General features: G+C 45.3%; 1 protein-coding gene across 3 annotated transcripts in view; it reads right to left on the reverse strand.

Annotated features, from left to right (window-relative positions):
- Nucleotides 1-19,336, reverse strand: part of LOC126428057 (uncharacterized) — a 168,827-nt gene that overhangs the window by 143,489 nt on the left and 6,002 nt on the right. The window contains exon 2 of one of the 3 annotated variants that reach the window (XM_050089933.1): nucleotides 5,818-6,159. The exons of 1 other annotated variant lie outside the window; for it this stretch is intronic. In XM_050089933.1, coding sequence (XP_049945890.1) covers nucleotides 5,818-6,074 — 257 coding nt within the window. In that variant the 5' untranslated portion in view covers nucleotides 6,075-6,159. Of the gene's footprint in view, nucleotides 1-5,817; nucleotides 6,160-19,336 lie in introns of those variants that run through there. One more of the 3 variants, XM_050089935.1, reaches the window with a different exon arrangement.

Genomic DNA, 19,336 nt, shown 5'->3' on the forward strand with positions numbered 1-19,336 from the left:
GCATCAAGGGTAAATTTAATCGTCACGTATTCTTTCCATTATCTCTATATACAAAAGGCAATGTACTGATAGAATGACTCGCTGAATCATCATCACCCGGTCACAACCACACAGAATAGAAACTTGAAATTTGAAGAGGATGTTGATCTTATATTGTAGGCATTATTTGACAAGGGAGTTTTTGAAATTCCACCCCTAAGGGGGACGAAATAGGTAGTGAAAGGTTTTCTGAAAATTTGTTGCTCTTAAGGCACTTGTTTCTCAGTCAGAGATTTGTGTTTCAGAAGTTTTGAAAAAAAAAAAATTTACCCCTATTGGGAGTGAAAGATTTTTTGAAAATAAATAAAACTGTTTCACTATTAAGTACGACCCCTAAGCAAGTAAAAGCAGGGGTTAAGTGTCTTATGAATATACTAGGTGAGCACAAAGTCTTGCCCTGATAATAACAATTTATTACAGAATAACCGTTTGACATTATAATTTACATTTGATGCCATTACATAGGTTAGTGTTATTAAGTTTTTTTTTAAGACCACTTATGTTAGTAAACCTCAACGTGTGCTTCCTTGGTAGCTCTGAGAATGTCGAGGCGGTATTCCATTTTCCGCCAGGTGTTTCGTAATGAGTGCTCTGTCAAAGTACCCACAGCAGCTTGTATCCTAGCCTTCAGTTCGTCGACGTCAGCAGCTGGTGTGACGAAGGCGCTGTCCTTGATATAGCCCCAGAATTAAAAAAGTTAAGGGGCGTAATGTTTGGAGAGCGGGGTGGCCAGGGTGTTTGACCATTCCTTCCAATCCACCGATCCAGACATTACTCCCCTCTTCAGACATTACACCCCTTGACTTTTGTTTTGATGGGGCTATATCAAGGCATCTCTTCGTCACACCAGTTGCTGATGACGACAAACTGAAGGCTAGGATACAAGCTGTTGTGGGTACTGTGACAGAACACACGTTACGAAACACCTGGCGGGATCTGGAATATCGCCTCGACATTCTCCGAGCTACCAAGGGAGCACACATTGAGGTTTACTAACGTAAGTGGTCTTTAAAAAAACTAGTAACACTAACCTATGTAACAGCATCAAATGTAACTTATTATGTCAAACAGTTATTCTGTTATAAATTTTTATAATCAGGGCAAGACTGTGCTCACCCTGTATTTCATTGTGTATGCATTTCTATTTTGTATTTATAACCCTGTATTCACCTGACCAGAAGGAGAAGGTTAATAATGAATGAGAAAAATAGGAATGCGGCTAAGCTACTATGGACAGCATAGTGAACGTATTATCATAGCCGAGACAGACACGAAGCTACATCTACCACAGCAGAAGTAGTTTGCATGCCAACTAGCTCTGCAGATGAAGAGATTGAAGAAATATACAATGAGATAAAAGAAATTATTCAGATAGTTAAAGGACAGGAAAATTTAATCATGATATGGGACTGGAGTTTAATAGTCATAAAACGAAGAGAAGGAGAAAAGTAGATGAATATGGACTAGGAGAAAAGAATGGAAGAAGAAGGCACCTGGTAAAATTTTGCACAGAGCATAATTTAATCATTGCTACCACTTTGTTGAAGAATCATAAAAGAAGGTTGTATACATGGAAGACACCTGGAGCACTGGAAGGTTTCAGATCGATTATATGACGACTAGACAGAGATCTAGAAACCAGATTTTAAACTCTTAAGACATTTCAAGGGCAGATTTAGTTTCTGACCACAATTTATTGGTTATGAATTGTAGATTAAAACTGAATAAATTGGTAAAAGGTAAGAAATTAAGGAGAAGGAACCTGGATAAGTTGAAAGAACCACAGGTTGCTGAGACGTTCAGAGGGAGCAATATACAATGGTTGACTATAAATGCATAGTTTTAAGAGAAAATAGTGAAGGCAGCAGGGGCTCAAATAGCTACAGCAAAAGGGCCTAGTAGGAATCCTTGTATAACCAAGAGATATTGAATTTAATTGACGACAAGAGAGAATTTAAAAATTCAGCAAATGAAGGAGATTAAAGGAAATGCAAACGTTTAAAAATTGAGATTCACAGGAAGTGCAAAATTGCTAGCAGGAATAGCCAGACAATACATGTAAGGATTCAGAAGTGTTTTTCACTAGACAGATAATGCCTGCAGGAAAATTAAAGAGGCATTCAGGGAAAAGAGGACCACCTGCATGAATATCAAAAGCTCAGATGGTAAACAAGACTTAAGAAAAAACGGGAAAGCTGCAAGATTGATGGAGTATATATAATGAAGATGAACGTTAAAGCAATATTATACATAGGGAAGTGGACACAGATGAAACTAAGATGGGAGATATGATACTGCAAGAGGAATTTGACAAAGCTCTGAAATATCTAAGGCAAAAAAAGGCCATGGAAGTAGATAGAATTCCTCGATAACCACCGATTGCCTTGGGAGAGCCAGGCATGACAAAACTCTTCCATCTGGTGTGCTAGATATATGAGACAGGCAAAATACCCCAGACTTCAATAAGAATGCAATAATTCCTATTCTAAAGCAAGCTGTTGTTGACAGGTGTGCAAATTACTGAATAATCAATTTAATACGTCATGGTTGCGAAATACTAACACAAATTTTCCACAGAAGAACGGAGAAACTGGTAGAAGCAAACCTCAGGGAAAATCGGTTTTGATTCTGGAGAAATGAACGAAAACATGAGGTAATGATCCCTTATCTTTTAAGACAGGTTACGGAAAGGCAAACTTACATTTATAGCATTTGTGGACTTAGAGAAAGCCTTTGACAATGTTTACTTGAATACTAAGAAACTTCCTGGCAGATTAAAACTGTGTGCCGGACCGAGACTCGAACTTGGGACCTTTGCCTTTCGGGGGCAAGTGCTTTACCAACTGAGCTACCCGAGCACTACTTGAATACTAGTCGAAATTCTGAAGTTAGCAGGGGTAAAATATAGGGAGCGAAAGGCTATCTACAATTTGCACAGGAACCAGATAGCAGTTATAAGAGTCCAGGTGTGTCAAAGGGAAGCAGTGGTTGAGAAGGGAGTGAGTCAGGGTTGTAGCCTATCCCCGATGTTATTCAGTAAAGGAAACAAAAGAAAAATTTGGAGTACAAACTAATATTCAGGCAGAAGAAGTGAAAACTTTGAGTTGTGTCCATGACATTGTAATTCTGTCAAAGACAGGAAAGGACGTGAAAGAGCAGTTGAAGTGAATGGACAGTATCTTGAGAGGAGGATATACAATGATCGTCAACAAAAGCAAAACGAGGATAATAGAATGTAGTCTAATTAAATCAGGCGATGCTCAGGGAATTAGATTACAAAATGAGACACAAAGTAGTAGGAGAATTTTACTATTTGGGTAGCAAAATAACTGATGATGGTCAAAGCAGAGAGAATATAAAATGAAGACTGGCAATGGCATGAAATGCATTTCTGAAAAAGAGAATGTTGTTAACACGGAATATAGATTTAAGTGTAACCATGTGTGGAAATGAAAAGTGGACGATAAACAGTTCAGAGAAAAAGATAATAGAAGCTCTCGAAATGTGGTGCTACAGAAGAATGCTGAAGATAAGATAGGTCAATCGTGCAACTAATGAGGTGGTACTGAATGGAATTGGGTAGACCAGGAATTAGTGAGACAACTTGACAAAAAGAAGGGATTGGCTGATAGGACACATTCTGAGAGATCAGTTTAGTATTTGAGGGAAGTGTGGGGGGTAAAGATCGTAGAGGGAGCAGAGAGGTTAATACAATAAGCAGATTCAGAAAGATGTAGGTTGCAGTAGATATACGGATATACTGATGCCTCTTCTTTAGTCTTTTTCTTCTTTTTGTTTATCCTGGTTTCTTGAGACCTCTTGTGAAGAGACGATACAAGTTCTGTAGAGGTGTAGGACAATTAATGAAGTTACACAACTGTTAATAATTTAGCTCTTGAGACTGCAGGTTTATTGGCACTTATGGGGAAAGAAAAACACTCTCATACTATCATGCGATCACAAATCGTTCTAATGAATTAAGCTGCTTTACACTGTTGCTAGGCAACGTAATCAACATGGTGATACATGTCTCAATTAAAACTAGACCTTGATATTTTGAATAAACTTTCGGTTCATTTATTGTCAAAATCGGCACTTGTCTCAAAATTAATTTCCAACTTTGTGCAGTAAGTCCAAACACATTTGTAACTATTGTACACCATTTACTGGACAGCTCGATCACGCACTGGCACGTAACATATTTCAAATCGAGTGCGCAGGTTTCAGTTTTCCCTAATGGGCTAAACGACTCTCTTTTAATAACGTGATGTGTGTATCTCACATAAAGTTTAAATGAAACTGGATTTACTCTCCATTTGGGTCATGATCACAAAATGAAATTCACCACATAGGTCAGCGAACTGTACATGCGCACTTTTAGCACTCTAACTGGTAACTCGTCTCCGAGTAAAAGCCGCACATGAATTCACACTTTTTTTATGCATACAAAATTCAAAATACCTTTATATTAAATAAATAAATTAAGGTATGGAATTACTAATTAAACATTTCCAATTCTGTATAAACTTCAAGAGCTTTTATTTCATAATCAATAAAATTTTATTGCCTGAGAGAAATTATTAGTTTGCTAAAACAGATTCAGATTACAGTCAACTTGTGTCTGGACGATGACTTAACGAATCGACACTTGCCTGGAATGAACGAAATACCTTTACTGAAAAATACTGTCCGCTGAGTAATTTACTGACTTTTGTAACAAATTTGGTACCCCTCGTATTGCTACACAGAGATGAAGAAACACACACAAGATAGAGTAGCATGGAGAGCTGCACCAAACCGGTACTCAGAGTGAAGACTACAACAGCAATGCATTTTTATAGCTAAATCTTTGAAAACTGATATTTGGCTACTCAGTTAAAAAACCACCGTGTTTCACTGTCTTTGAAAATTTAACTACTATGGGAGTGAAATAGGCCCGTGCTGATTCACTGACTCATCACTGCCCAACCCAAACCACTAAGGATATAAACTTAAAATTTGGAGAATGTGTGGACCTTGCTCTGTGTGTGTCATTTACGAGAGGACTGTTCAAAATTCCACCCCCAAGGGAGCAAAACACGTGATGAATTTTTTTAATATTTCGTTATGCAAGGAGATTAAGATAAATCAATAAAAATTTGTATTTGGCTTCATAGTTAGAAATAAAAAAAACACGTTTTACCGCTTTTGGAAATTCAATCCTAAAGGGGTTGAATTAATGAAAAGATAATTTTTTAGAAAATATTTTCTTAAATGAAAAAAATTTTAACACTAAGTCTATGGAAATTCATGTTTCACTTTTCAGCCGGATACAAACAAATATGTGTTAGGAGACGAAATATTGTCACAAGAAATCAAAAGGCTCAATTGAGGAAAACCCCTCATTTCTTGTCAGAAATACATTCAGGAAATATAACACTTGTACAGCCTCAATTAGAGTGAAAAGTTTAGAATCTGATGTAATTTGTGACAGCAAAGACATTCCATTAAATAAGAAAAAAAATGCGCTTACCTTAACAGTCCACACGAGCAAAGGAGTGGGTGCTAAGCGAGTACCGTACATACACAAAAAGTAAAATTTCATTATTTGCTATCATTTCTGATGATACAGTTTTAATGTGTAGAACATATGTACAAGGTGAAACATAGTTAAAATACAAAACAACCAGCGGTCATTTAGTCGTACGAATACAAACTGAAATTTAATAAAACAAAAGAGAACTTGCAGTATTCAGACTAAAGTCGACCGGAACGGTAACTGCCAGCACCTCCACTTACCTTCCCCTGACGATGTACTCCTTGTCAAGCCAGAGTGTCGGGTCATGTGCCAGTCGCCTCCAACGCAAGCAAACATTTTGTACAATGTCTATGAGCTCGTTAAAGCCGAGGGAGGAAAATATATTGATCATTATTTCATCTGGAAGCCGGTTAATATTTATACCGTGCACATCGACCGCTACCTCCCTCTCTGGTCTCTCGCCGTCACGTTGGACCTTCGACGGAGGTTCGCCCCGTTCGGATCTGTCCTCTGCCATTCCCGCCGCGCCGCACAGCCGTCCACAAAGTGACAGACAATTCGGCTTTACAGAAGACTCAGATTACTGCAGGTGCATCCGGTTGCTGAAACCATAATTATTGTCTCTTCCAATCGGTTTAACCATTATCAATAATGGATCAACATTGCATAAATATACAAGTTTTAAGGATTACATCACAAGGATACACTAAAACAGGGCCTCTCTAACTTATTCCATATTGACTCCTTTTGAATAGCCACATCTCTCTGCGGCCTCCACTGACAGTCTTCAGACAAATCCTTCAGATATTGAGTACCCCACACGCACACACACACACACACACACACACACACACACACACACACACACACATCATGCGTATATGTGCGTGCGTATATGTGGGTGCGTGCGTGTAATCTGACTTTACAGGCACTCAATGGCAAGGTTACCAGCACCCTGGCACATTTTAAAAGGAATGAACATGGTTAAAATTGTTGCACACAGTGAGAATAAAACATCCAAAATGGCATTTGTGCATCCACTCCTACCTCACTCACACAACCACTCTGTCTCACACCTCAAGAAAATGGAGAGAGGGTGAAAGGTGCTATACTAGCAATTAAAACACAAATAACAGAGGATCCACAACAACAGCACAGGCAAATATGCCCAGCTGACCACTTACAGAACCATGGGTAAGCCAGTCACCATGACAACACATTAAGACCATCTCCCTCAAATCTTGGGAAAATATGTTGGGCATTTCACAAAACTTTAAAACTCTAAGCATATTTATTGGAAAGACACTTAAAATAGAGGTCAGGTCTGCCGGCAAATCTGTCGCTACCCTCCGATAGGAAAATAAAATTCAGACTAACAAAATGTGGCAAATAGTGGTCTGTACACCACGAGCACTGCACATCGCAGTGTCCTCTGCCCGGAGCAAGAAGCTGTGCATCACAGGGCTGAGTCTACGTGAAGACGAGTAAGGAGATCCTCAGTCCGTCGAAGCGGCCGGAAGAGGTACGTCACGACCGTGTCGTGGGCTTTACTAGACTGAGCTCACTGTCTGTCACTTCCGACCACTCGTCCTCACGTCGACACGAGACGCTGTACCTCTGCAGAGATGCGAGAGCGTGCAGGCGGGCCTATGAGGTCTTTTCGGCAGGTAGCAGAGCTGTGCGCAGTGTACGAGGGCGTAGCATTTTTTTATTGGGAGGGAGAGGCAGAACAGAGGACACGGAGGTTGCGGGAAAGATGTTTGTGCACAATCAGTGAGCAGAGCAGGGTGGAATTCCACTGCTTCTGGTGATTGGGAGGCGTGGGGAGGGGAGGGGGTGGGAAACAGCAAGGTCATCAGTCCCACAATCCAAGATGGTAGAGATTAAGCTGATGGGAAAGGAAAGCAGGCAAACAAAGAGATAGAAGGAATGTTGAGGCGGCACCAAGGGTCAGAAACAGGATGTGGGAAACGAGGGCACGCGAGACCGAAAGGCAATCTAGAGGCACTCTGCCTGACAGGGACTCTGGCACCACCGCCCACCCCCCCAATCCCCACACCGTACTGTGATCGTGACGACATGAAAGACACCAGACGAAGATAATAGAATAGAAGAGGAAACAAAACAAAATAATCTCTACTTCTAGTAACATACATGGCTGCATCATCATCACTAACTTAAAAATCTCATGCTATGCAACAGGAAAAACATAAGGAAAAGGGGGAGAAAACTTGGCCATCCTGGAGGTAACACTGAGGGCCTTTTGAACCAGTGTTTGTGCTACCCGAGGGACTGCAATTCCAGAAGGAAATTCAGGTACTTAATTCCATGAGGACAAAATTTTCATACGAAAAAAAAACAAGGACGGACATGAGAGTGCACGAGAGATGACCCCTGACACCTGGGAAAAGAAACGTGGGAGGGCACATTTACGAGGTGCATTCAAGTTCTAAGGCCTCCGATTTTTTTTCTAATTAACTACTCACCTGAAATTGATGAAACTGGTGTTTCTTCTCAACGTAATCGTCCTGCAGACGTACACATTTTTCACAACACTGACGCCATGATTCCATGGCAGCGGCGAAGGCTTCATTAGGAGTCTGTTTTGACCACTGGAAAATCGCTGAGGCAATAGCAGCACGGCTGGTGAATGTGCGGCCACGGAGAGTGTCTTTCATTGTCGGAAAAAGCCAAAAGTCACTAGGAGCCAGGTCAGGTGAGTAGGGAGCATGAGCAATCACTTCAAAGTTGTTATCACGAAGAAACTGTTGCGTAATGTTAGCTCGACGTGCGGGTGCGTTGTCTCGGTGAAACTGCACACGCGCAGCCCTTCCCGGACGTTTTTGTTGCAGTGCAGGAAGGAATTTGTTCTTCAAAACATTTTCGTTGGATGCACCTGTTACCGTAGTGTCCTTTGGAACGCAATGGGTAAGGATTACACCCTCGCTGTCCCAGAACATGGACACCATCACTTTTTCAGCACTGGCGGTTACCCGAAATTTTTTTGGTGGCGGTGAATCTGAGCTGACTGGCACTTTGTTCCTGGATTGAAAAATGGAATCCACGTCTCATCCATTGTCACAACCGACGAAAAGAAAGTCCCATTCGTGCTGTCATTGCGCGTCAACATTGCTCGGCAACATGCCACACGGGCAGCCGTGTGGTCATCCGTCAGCATTCGTGGCACCCACCTGGATGACACTTTGCGCATTTTCAGGCCGTCATGCAGGATTGTGTGCACAGAACGCACAGAAATGCTAACTCTGGAGGCAATCTGTTCAACAGTCATTCGGCGATCCCCCAAAACAATTCTCTCCACTTTCTCGATCATGTCGTCAGACCGGCTTGTGCGAGCCCGAGGTTGTTTCGGTTTGTTGTCACACGATGTTCTGCCTTCATTAAACTGTCGCACCCACGAACACACTTTTGACACATCCATAACTCTATCACCACATGTCTCCTTCAACTGTCGATGAATTTCAATTGGTTTCACACCACGCGAATTCAGAAAACAAATGATTGCACGCTGTTCAAGTAAGGAAAACGTCACCATTTTAAGTATTTAAAACAGTTCTCATTCTCACCGCTGGCGGTAAAATTCCATCTGCCATACGGTGCTGCCATCTCTGGGATGTATTGACAATGAACGCGGCCTCATTTTAAAACAATGCACTGTTTCTATCTCTTTCCAGTCTGGAGAAAAAAAAAATCGGAGGCCTTAGAACTTGAATGCACCTCATAGTGCGAAGGGCCAAAAGGGCAGGGTCAGTTCGACAAAATACAGATGACCGTGAGCAGATGCCCTGAACAAAAGGGGCGGGGAGAGGGAAGGGTGGCTCATTACTGAATAAAAAATGTGGGCCAACTCAGTAAGGCCAATATCAAAGTAGTTTTTCTCACCAGGAGATGTGGAAGGAGAGTGCCCCACGGTGGGAGTCTCCTCGACTGCACGAGGTTTATAAGACAGTGGGGTGCCTTGCACGGAGCCTTGTACAGTGATCTCTGAACCCCCTTGAGTGCCATCAAAATCCTATCAGGGAAAACAGCAGAACAACCGAGAGCATTCTCTTGCTGGGATCCATCTGTACAAGCAATTATAAAACTGTGGTACGTACTTAAAATGGACAAAAACTAAAATGTAAAAACAAAATCTGGAGTACAAGTTTTCTTCTACAATGCCAAAATCACTTTGGGCCTCTGAAGACACCAAGGCGGCAATGTGTTCCATCCCTGGCTGTGTATTTTGATGCCAAAGAGATCCAGATCTTTGAGACAGTCTGTAGCACGTATACCAAATGGTTTAGTTACATGGGGCTCATTCCTGAATAGTCGTTCAAAGGTGGGTTGGACCACTGAACTAAATGTGAATGACTGAGATGAAGCTGAGATTTTCAGCACCTGTCGACCCAAAAAGATACGTCGCCAAATTCAGAGTTGTGGTTCACCAGCCTCTGTTTACAGATTGAACTGGGCTGGTTCAAAAGGACCCAATCGATATCTGAATGCCCTGATTGTGGACAGCACCTAGCATCGTAAGGTAGGAAGGATGGGCCGATCCGTAGACCACGCTGCCATAATCTAAGCGTGATCAAACAAATGCCCTATAAAACTGCAGGATGGCTCTGAGCACTATGGGACTTAACAGCTGTGGTCATCAGTCCCCTAGAACTTAGAACTACTTAAACCTAACTAACCTAAGGACATCACACACATCCATGCCCGAGGCAGGATTCGAACCTGCGACCGTGGCAGTCGCACGGTTCCAGACTGCGCACCTAGAACCGCGGCCAGCAAACTGCAGGAGGCGGGACCTGTCAGCACCCATGTTTCTCCACTAAGGCATTTCAAAATATTCAGTGACTGGAAGCCCTTTGTTCCAAGATCTTCCATGTGTGAGAGCCAAGTTAATTTTGAGTCAAATGATAAACCCAAAAAGCGCACAGTGTTTTGAAAACTTAAAATATTGTGGGCAATAGTTGGTTGAAACTGACGAGCAGAGTTAAAATTGACGCATGCAGTCTTCTCGGGTGAGAACTGAAAACCAGTTGTCCGGGCCCAGGTTTCCAGGCTCCCCATGGTCAGCTGTAGCTGCCTCGTTGTCATTGTGAGATCAGAGGAAGCATAGAAGATTGCCAAGTCATCCACAAACAAAGAGCATTTGTCAGGGCTCTTGACTGCAGTGGAAATGTCATCGATAGCGACGGCAAACAATGTGATACTGAGGACACTGCCCTGGGGCACACCATTCTCCTGAACACAGCAGTCAGATATGGCATCACCAACGCGATAACAAAAATGCCGGTCCTCGAGAAAGGATTAGATCAGAAGCGGCAGGCACCCACATAGTCCCCATTTGTGAAGTTGGCAAAGGATCTTGTACCTTCAAATAGTGTCATATGCTTATTCAAGGTCAAAAAACACACAAATCAAATTGTTTTGGCATAACAAGGACTCCTGCATTGACGTCTCTAGTAGAATTAAGTTGTCAAGGGTGGAATGGTAGTGCCTGAAACCACACAGGGAGCGTTTCAGATGACTTTGGGATTCGAGCAGTCTGACAAGGAGGCGGATGAACACGCGTTCAAGAGTCTTACCCTACAACCGGTAAGGGTGTCACTCCAGTAACTATTAGGGGAGCTACGGTCCTCACCTGGTTTCCAGAATGGAATTAATATTGCCTCTTTCCAAGTCGTGGGGTACTGTCCATCAAACCAGATCCGATTGAAACAAGAGAGGAGCTGTTCTTTCACTTCAGGGCGCAGTTGACGAAGCATGGCATAATGGATCCCATCAGATCTTGGAGCACTGTCTCTGGCTGCAGACAAAGCTGAATCAAATTCCCACATGAAGAATGGAAAGTTTTAGTCTTCCTCATTATGCAAGAAGAAACTGAGCTTGTGGTGTCACCGCCAGACACCACACTTGCTAGGTGGTAGCTTAAATCGGCCGCGGTCCATTTAGTACATGTCGGACCCGCGTGTCGCCACTGTGTAATCGCAGACCTAGCGCCACCACCAAGGCAGGTCTCGTGATACGAGAGAGCACTCGCCCCAGTTGTACGAGAACCTAGCTACCGACCAGATGTACGAAGCCTTTCTCTCTCATTAGCCGAGAGACAGAATAGCCATCAGCTAAGTTAATGGCTACGAACTAGCAAGGCGACATTAGCCATACAGTGATTGTACTTAAAGTCTTCTGTGTATCGTCAAGATCGATGTACCACAAGGAATGAGTAAAGTTAAGTATTAAACCTGCTCCGTACTTTTCTTCCTAACATTAATTACGTATCCTGTTCCAGTACTTCACGCCCGTCTGCGTTAGTCTAGCTTGCCTTTTCAGCCATCTCAACTTCACGGTGTCGGCCCAGATACCGACACAACATTGGCGACGAGGGAAAAGAGTTCTTTCTGATTGCTTACATTTAATTGTGTCATGGCTTCGCCACATTCTCCAGATGGACTGTCCGAATTTTATCGCTTGCAGAATCAGCAGACGCAGGCGTTACTGGATGCCCTTGGACAGCTCGTCCAGGGTCAACGTGCGCTGCACACCGATGCGGCCGCCGCCGCTTCTTCGCTACCGCTGCCACTAAACGCTGTTGCACCTCCCTTTCGACCATACGTGGCAGCCGATGAGACCTGGCACGAGTGGTCTCCCCAGTTCAACTTTCATCTAGCAGCCTACAGAATTCAAGGTAAAGAGCGGCAGCCGTTTTTGCTTTCTTGTGTCGGTGTGTCCACATACCGTGTGATAGTGAAATTGTTTCCCCGACGCGACGTAGCAACTCTGTCCTACGAGGAAATTTTGTCTGCATTAGATGCCTATTTCAAAGAAACAGTTAATGTGGTTGCAAAACGGTATACGTTCTTTCGTACAAAACGTACGGCCGGTCAAACTAATAGGGAGTGGGTAGCAACATTGCAAGGACTTACTAGGGACTGTGCCTTTGAATGTGACTGTGGTCTTTCTTATTCAGATACAATGGTGCGTGATGCAATTGCACAGAACGTTTCTGATGTTCGCATACGGGAGCAAATTTTGAAACTAGTTAATCCCTCCCTTCAACAAGTGATAGACATATTGGATAGACAGGACACACTTGACTGTGCTCAGGAATCTTTTGAAACTTCGCCAGCCGTGTGTAACATTAACCGGCCCGCTGGACGCGCTGCGCGGCCCGGTAACCGGGCCTCGCGCACGTCCGCACAGCTGCCGCTGCGCGCTAAGCCACGTGTGCCGCGCCAGCCCACAAATGTAGTGAAATCGTGCCCGCGGTGTGCTACTAGACATTCGCGTGAACATTGCCCGTCACGCCAAGCTATTTGCTTTTTCTGCAATAAGAAAGGACATGTTCAAAGTGTTTGCCAGACAAAGCTCAGATCAGACGATCACAATCATTCCAGGCCCTTTGCTTCGCGCCGGAATCGAACCAAGGACACTCAGGCTCGTGGACCTTCGCCTATGGACATTCATGTCGTTAATTCCGCTTCGTCCAGTGACACTTTCTCTAACAGTGACTGTGTTCGTCCCACAAAAACTGTGCGTCGGCGTCGCCGGAAATCACGTCAATTAGCAAGTGATTCTGTACCAGTGTCTATTCAAATTGCACAAAACAGTCGCTTTTGTCGTCAGCAGAACAATAAACTTTTTGTGGACTTAGACTTTGAAGGCAAAGTGATACCATTCCAGCTCGATACCGGAGCTGCAGTTTCATTGCTCAATCACGACACGTACAAACAACTGGGCAAACCTCCGTTGCGTTCCGCAAATGTTAAGCTAACTACATATTCCGGACAGACAATTCTTGTGTTAGGACAGTGCAGCCTTCTTGCAACATACAAGGGACAAACAAAACTTGTGTCATTTTACGTTCTTCGTTCTTCTTCTGCAGTGAACTTGTTTGGTCTAGATTTGTTTCAGTTGTTTAACATGTCTATTGTAAATCGGGTGCTATCAGTGAATCAGACTGTGCCTACAGACAGTGTTTCTCGGCTGTGTGACGAATTTGCAGACATTTTTGCACCGGGCTTAGGTTGCGCTAAAAACTATGCAGCACATTTAGAACTGAAGGTAAACGCGCAACCGAAATTTTTCAGGGCGCGCAATGTTCCCCACGCATTGCGTGATGAGGTCGCAAGAACGTTACACGATCTCGAATCACAGGGTGTAATTGAACGTGTGCAAGCTTCTCTCTGGGCCTCACCCTTAGTAATTTTGCCAAAACCTTCCGGAAAATTGAGACTTTGCGTGGACTTCAAGGCCACAGTGAATCCACAGCTAGTGACTGCTACTTTTCCTTTGCCCCGCCCGGAAGATCTTTTTGCTAAACTGTGCCCGGGAAAATATTTTTCAAAGTTGGACCTAGCCGATGCGTACTTGCAAATACCGGTGGACGACGAATCCCAGCGCGTATTGGTGGTTAACACGCATCTTGGATTGTACCGCTTCAAAAGACTGCCATTCGGGTGTGCATCCGCCCCTACCTTGTTTCAGCAATATTTACAAACTATTTGTGCGTCGGTCCCTACTGCAGCAAACTATCTGGACGATATAGTGATCTCCGGACAGACAGAAGAAGATCATCTTGCGAACTTACGAACATTATTTCAGGTCTTGCGGCAAAATGGTCTTCGCTTGAGGAAGGACAAATGTGTGTTTTTTGCTCGTGACTTACCATACCTGGGACATGTCATTAATGCCCAAGGCATACATCCGAGTCCAGAGCACCTCCGTGCCATACAAGAATTGCCTTCCCCTCAAAATGTGAAACAGCTACAGAGTGTGTTGGGTAAAATTAATTATTACAATAAATATGTGCGCAATGCCTCTTCCATTTCAGCTCCGCTTCATCGCTTACGCCGTAAAGGTGTTCCGTTCGTCTGGACGACGGAATGTGAACGCGCCTTTCGCCAGTTGAAATCGGCGTTGCTTTCTAATACTTGCCTTACGCCATTCGATCCCCGGAAACCCCTTTTGTTGATGGTAGATGCATCGGATTTCGGGATCGGTTCTGTGCTTGCGCACAAAGGTGGCTCCCATGATCGCCCTATTGCCTTTGCGTCCAAATTGCTCTCATCTGCGCAAAGAAATTATTCACAGATAGAGAAAGAAGCTTTGGCTCTCGTGTTTGGTGTTACTAAGTTCCATGATTTCTTGTATGGTCGTCACTTTACCATCATCACAGACCACAAACCTTTGACATCGCTTTTTCATCCGACCAAGCCTGTACCTCCACGTACAGCGCAGAAATTCATTCGCTGGTCTATTTTCCTCTCGCAGTACCGCTACGATATCTTGTATCGGTCCACTGCTAAGCACGGAAACGCCGATGCGTTGTCCCGTTTGCCTGTTGCTGAGGATAAAGCATTCGATTCTTCCGAACTTGCTTGCATGTTCATTGATTCGGAAACCGATGAAGTGGTCGAATCGTTTCCGATTGATTTTCGTCGTGTCGCTACAGCCACAGCTGCTGACCCTGTCCTTGCTACTGTTTTACGTTTTGTTGCCAAAACTACGCAATGGCCTTTGTCAAAGTCTCGGATCGAGGATCCGTTGGTTCGCCGATTTTTTGCTCAGAAGGAGAGACTTTTTGTTCGACGTGGTGTTTTGTTGTTGCGTTCTGATAATGATCAGTCCAGAGTCGTGGTCCCACGTTCGTTACAGTCCTCTGTTTTACGGCTTCTTCACCAAGGACATTGGGGTATAGTGCGAACGAAACAACTTGCTCGTCAGCACTGTACTTGGTTCGGAATCGATGCTGCAATTACGAATATGTGTTCTTCGTGCCCGGCGTGTGCCGAACAACAGTCCGCACCGCCGCAGAAAGTCTTTGCGTGGCCAAAAGCCACTTCCCCTTGGCAACGCTTGCACATTGATTTTGCTGGTCCATTCTGGAATGCTCGATGGTTGGTTCTGGTCGATGCCTTCAGTAATTTTCCTTTTGTTGTCCGGATGTCTTCCACGACGTCCTCCGCCACCATCCAAGCGTTGTCTGCTATCTTTTGCATTGAAGGTCTTCCGCAGACTATTGTTTCCGACAATGGCCCACAATTCATGTCCGCAGAATTTCAGTCATTCTGCCAGGCCAATGGTATTCAACATCTGACATCCGCGCCGTTTTCGCCTCAGTCCAACGGTGCCGCTGAACGATTGGTCCGGACTTTCAAGTCACAGATGTTGAAATTGAAAGAGTCGCATTCTCGGGAGGACGCATTGTTGCTCTTTTTGTCTTCGTATCGCTCTCAGCCCCGAGATGGTCGCTCGCCGGCTGAGTTGCTCCACGGTCGTCCTCATCGCACCTTGATGTCTTTGCTGCATCCGCCGCATCAGGTTCCTGTGCAGCGGCAGACTCCTGCTTTTGCTCCAGGCGACGTTGTATTTTATCGCAACTATCGAGGTTCACGGCATTGGCTCGCAGGGCGCATTCTTCGCTGCCTCGGCCGCGCGATGTATTTGGTTTTGGGGGCCTCTGGTGAGGTGCGTTGGCATCTCAATCAGCTGCGCCTCTGTCGTCGCTCGGGTTCTGCCGCTCCCCGTCTGCTTTCAGCGACGGTGCCGTCCGGTCAGCGCCCTGGGGACCCATCTACTGGCTCGCCTCATCCCCAGGTGTTACCGACGATGCCTTCCATTTTGCCCCATGGCGACGCGCCGCCGCCGCAGCAGCAGCAGCAGCCGCCGCCGCCGCCGCCCGCATTCGACGCTTCGTTGCAGCCGCCAAGCGCCTCCCAGGGTCACGCGCCGCCGATCGCTTCCCGTGACCAGCTGTCCTCCGCCATGGAACTCCCGCCCGCTCCGGACCACATGACGTCATCGCGCGTCGGCTACCCCGACGCAATGGAGGTTGATCCTTCGGTCCCTCCTGTCTCTTTACGGGCGCATACACCGCATGTTGACGTGCACCCTGGACTAGTTTTTCAGGCGTTTCCTAGCTCCCCTCGGACCGAATGGCCGGGTGCGGGTGGCACAGCCTCGCCTGTTGTTAGGCTCCACACCTCATCGCATACGTCAACATGTGGTCCTCCCCACGGCGGGCGGAAGCCTTATCACACGACCGTTCGCTGATTTGCGAGGGAGGAATGTGGTGTCACCGCCAGACACCACACTTGCTAGGTGGTAGCTTAAATCAGCCGCGGTCCATTTAGTACATGTCGGACCCGCGTGTCGCCACTGTGTAATCGCAGACCTAGCGCCACCACCAAGGCAGGTCTCGTGATACGAGAGAGCACTCGCCCCAGTTGTACGAGAACCTAGCTACCGACCAGATGTACGAAGCCTTTCTCTCTCATTAGCCGAGAGACAGAATAGCCATCAGCTAAGTTAATGGCTACGAACTAGCAAGGCGACATTAGCCATACAGTGATTGTACTTAAAGTCTTCTGTGTATCGTCAAGATCGATGTACCACAAGGAATGAGTAAAGTTAAGTATTAAACCTGCTCCGTACTTTTCTTCCTAACATTAATTACGTATCCTGTTCCAGTACTTCACGCCCGTCTGCGTTAGTCTAGCTTGCCTTTTCAGCCATCTCAACTTCACGGTGTCGGCCCAGATACCGACACAACAGAGCTTCCTCATCTCTGCAGTCCTTCACAACACCTGAAAAGCGGGAGCTTGTCTGGATGAGGTAGTAACAGTAAATAAGTGTTCAGCTAAAATCTGAGCCATGTCTTCTGGTGTGTCCGCCAGGCCCCATTACTTGACAAGGTCTTAAGGGGACGCTTACTACCCTTACCTGAAATCCATCTTACTCATTCCAAAACTTGTGCAGTGGAAGTGGACTGATTAATGGAAGTCATGTATTCCCTCCAGGAAGCCCTCTTCCATTCTTTTATCACTCACCCCACATGTGCTCTCCCAGATCTGAAGGCATGAAGGTTTTCTGCAGTTGGACAGTGAAGTTCCACACAGCTGTTCTTCTGGCCCTGATTCCCAATCGAAACTCAACATTCCACCAAAGTACAGGGCGCCACCTGAGATGGTTACTAGACCTGGGGATGTACTCTGCGGCAGTCCGTTGTATCTCACAAGTGATATGGGCCACCACCTCTTGTGCACAGTCCTGTTAAAAAATAAGCCTGTCGACTATACTGTAATCAACTTGCCCTTTTATCATCCATCTGCACGGTCCCCTTTTCACCAGCGTCCTAGTCGGCAGTCGGATCCACACTGCGAAGTGGTCACAAGACTGTAAATCTGTAGCCACTTTCCACTGAACTGAATCGGCAATAGCTGGAGAACAAAAACAAAGGACAATGGCTAAAAAAGACCCTGTAGCTGTGGAAGTGTGTGTCTTCTGAGGCACATTCAGAAGGCAGATAATCTCAGAATGGTTGAGTCACATGATCATCTGACTCCTGGAGCAAGTTGTAGCCGAGTCCCCCCATACGGAGAAATGGGCGTGGGAATGCACAGAAGAGTTTCATCAGTGTGTCTGCATCAAGGGCATTATTAGGGGGCAAGTATAAAGAACACACTGTGATATTAAATGGTGTGAGAACTTTCACAGCAATTGCTTGCATGGTCACGGTAAGAGGGGACAGGAGAGAAGTGGCATCCGTCATCGAGGAAAACGGTCACTCCACCTTTAGCCCTGCCTCCAGCAGTATCGTCCTTCCTGTAAGAGTGGTAGCCCCGTAATACAGATGTGTCGGTGACTAAGATGTGTTTCTTGTAAGCAAATTCAGAAATGTTTCTCCCAGACCGGGAGCTGCAATTCTTCCAAATGTGACCGATTTGTATTTAGGTTCCACTGCAAGACAGAAGTCTCTGTGGAAGCCATTGGTTAGCGATGGTTATTCTGTTCTCGCTCCCTCGGAGGCAGTGATTTACCGGGGAGGTCAGAGAGAATATTAGTCGGTTCCTTGTTCTCCATTTCCTCTGACTGGACATCCATATCCTCTAGAGCATAGTCACCGTCAGAAAGAGTGCTTGTCAATCCATGCACCACAAGAGGTGTGGGCATGGAAGTGAAGGACAATGAGTTTACCGAAACAGCCAGTCTTCAGTAGGCAGATACGGGACAACCGAGTGTGCTTATTGTCAAAAAGAAGATCCAAGAAACGGAACTGGAGGAGGGGGTAGGGGCACAGTCACGCATTGGGCATCGACGTAGAGCTCCAGATCGAGACAGACCGTTGTGCAGGGACAGAAAGACACCACCCCCAACTTAAGGGGGGAGAACTGGAAACTGTGTGAGAGTGTACACGTGGAAGCAAACTGGATGGCACCCTCTGCAGAGGCCACCAAGTGGGAGCTAGCCCAAATACAGAAATCGTCCACATATAGAACAGGGTGACCAATGGTCTGGTCGAGGCCACAAGTCCATTAATAGCGACGAGAAGAAGTACACTTAATACGAAGCTCTGCGGAACGCAATTCTCCTGGGTCTGCAGATAGCTGAGAATGGTGACAACCCAAACTCTGCATGACCGGACGGACAAGAACCGGTGAATGATAATCGGGAGGGGGCCCTGAAGACCACACTCGTGGAGCATATGTACGATGTGACAGTACGCCTTACGAAGATCAAAGAAAACTGCGAAAAGATGGTCATCCTGAGAAAAGTCCTGCCAATCTGCAGTTTCCAATCTAAGCAGATGAGCGATCATAGAGTGTCCCTCCCAAAAGCTGCACTGGTAGGTAGATAAAAGGTCCCGAGATTTGAGGACCCAACTGAGCTGACGAGCCACTATCCATTTGAGTAACTTGCAAGGGACATTGGTCAGATCGATGAGCCAGTAACTATCAAGGGACAAAAAATCCACGCGGCGGTTAAGGATGG

This window comes from Schistocerca serialis, chromosome 12 (genome assembly GCF_023864345.2).
Source record: "Schistocerca serialis cubense isolate TAMUIC-IGC-003099 chromosome 12, iqSchSeri2.2, whole genome shotgun sequence".
Taxonomy (NCBI): Eukaryota; Metazoa; Arthropoda; class Insecta; order Orthoptera; family Acrididae; genus Schistocerca; species Schistocerca serialis.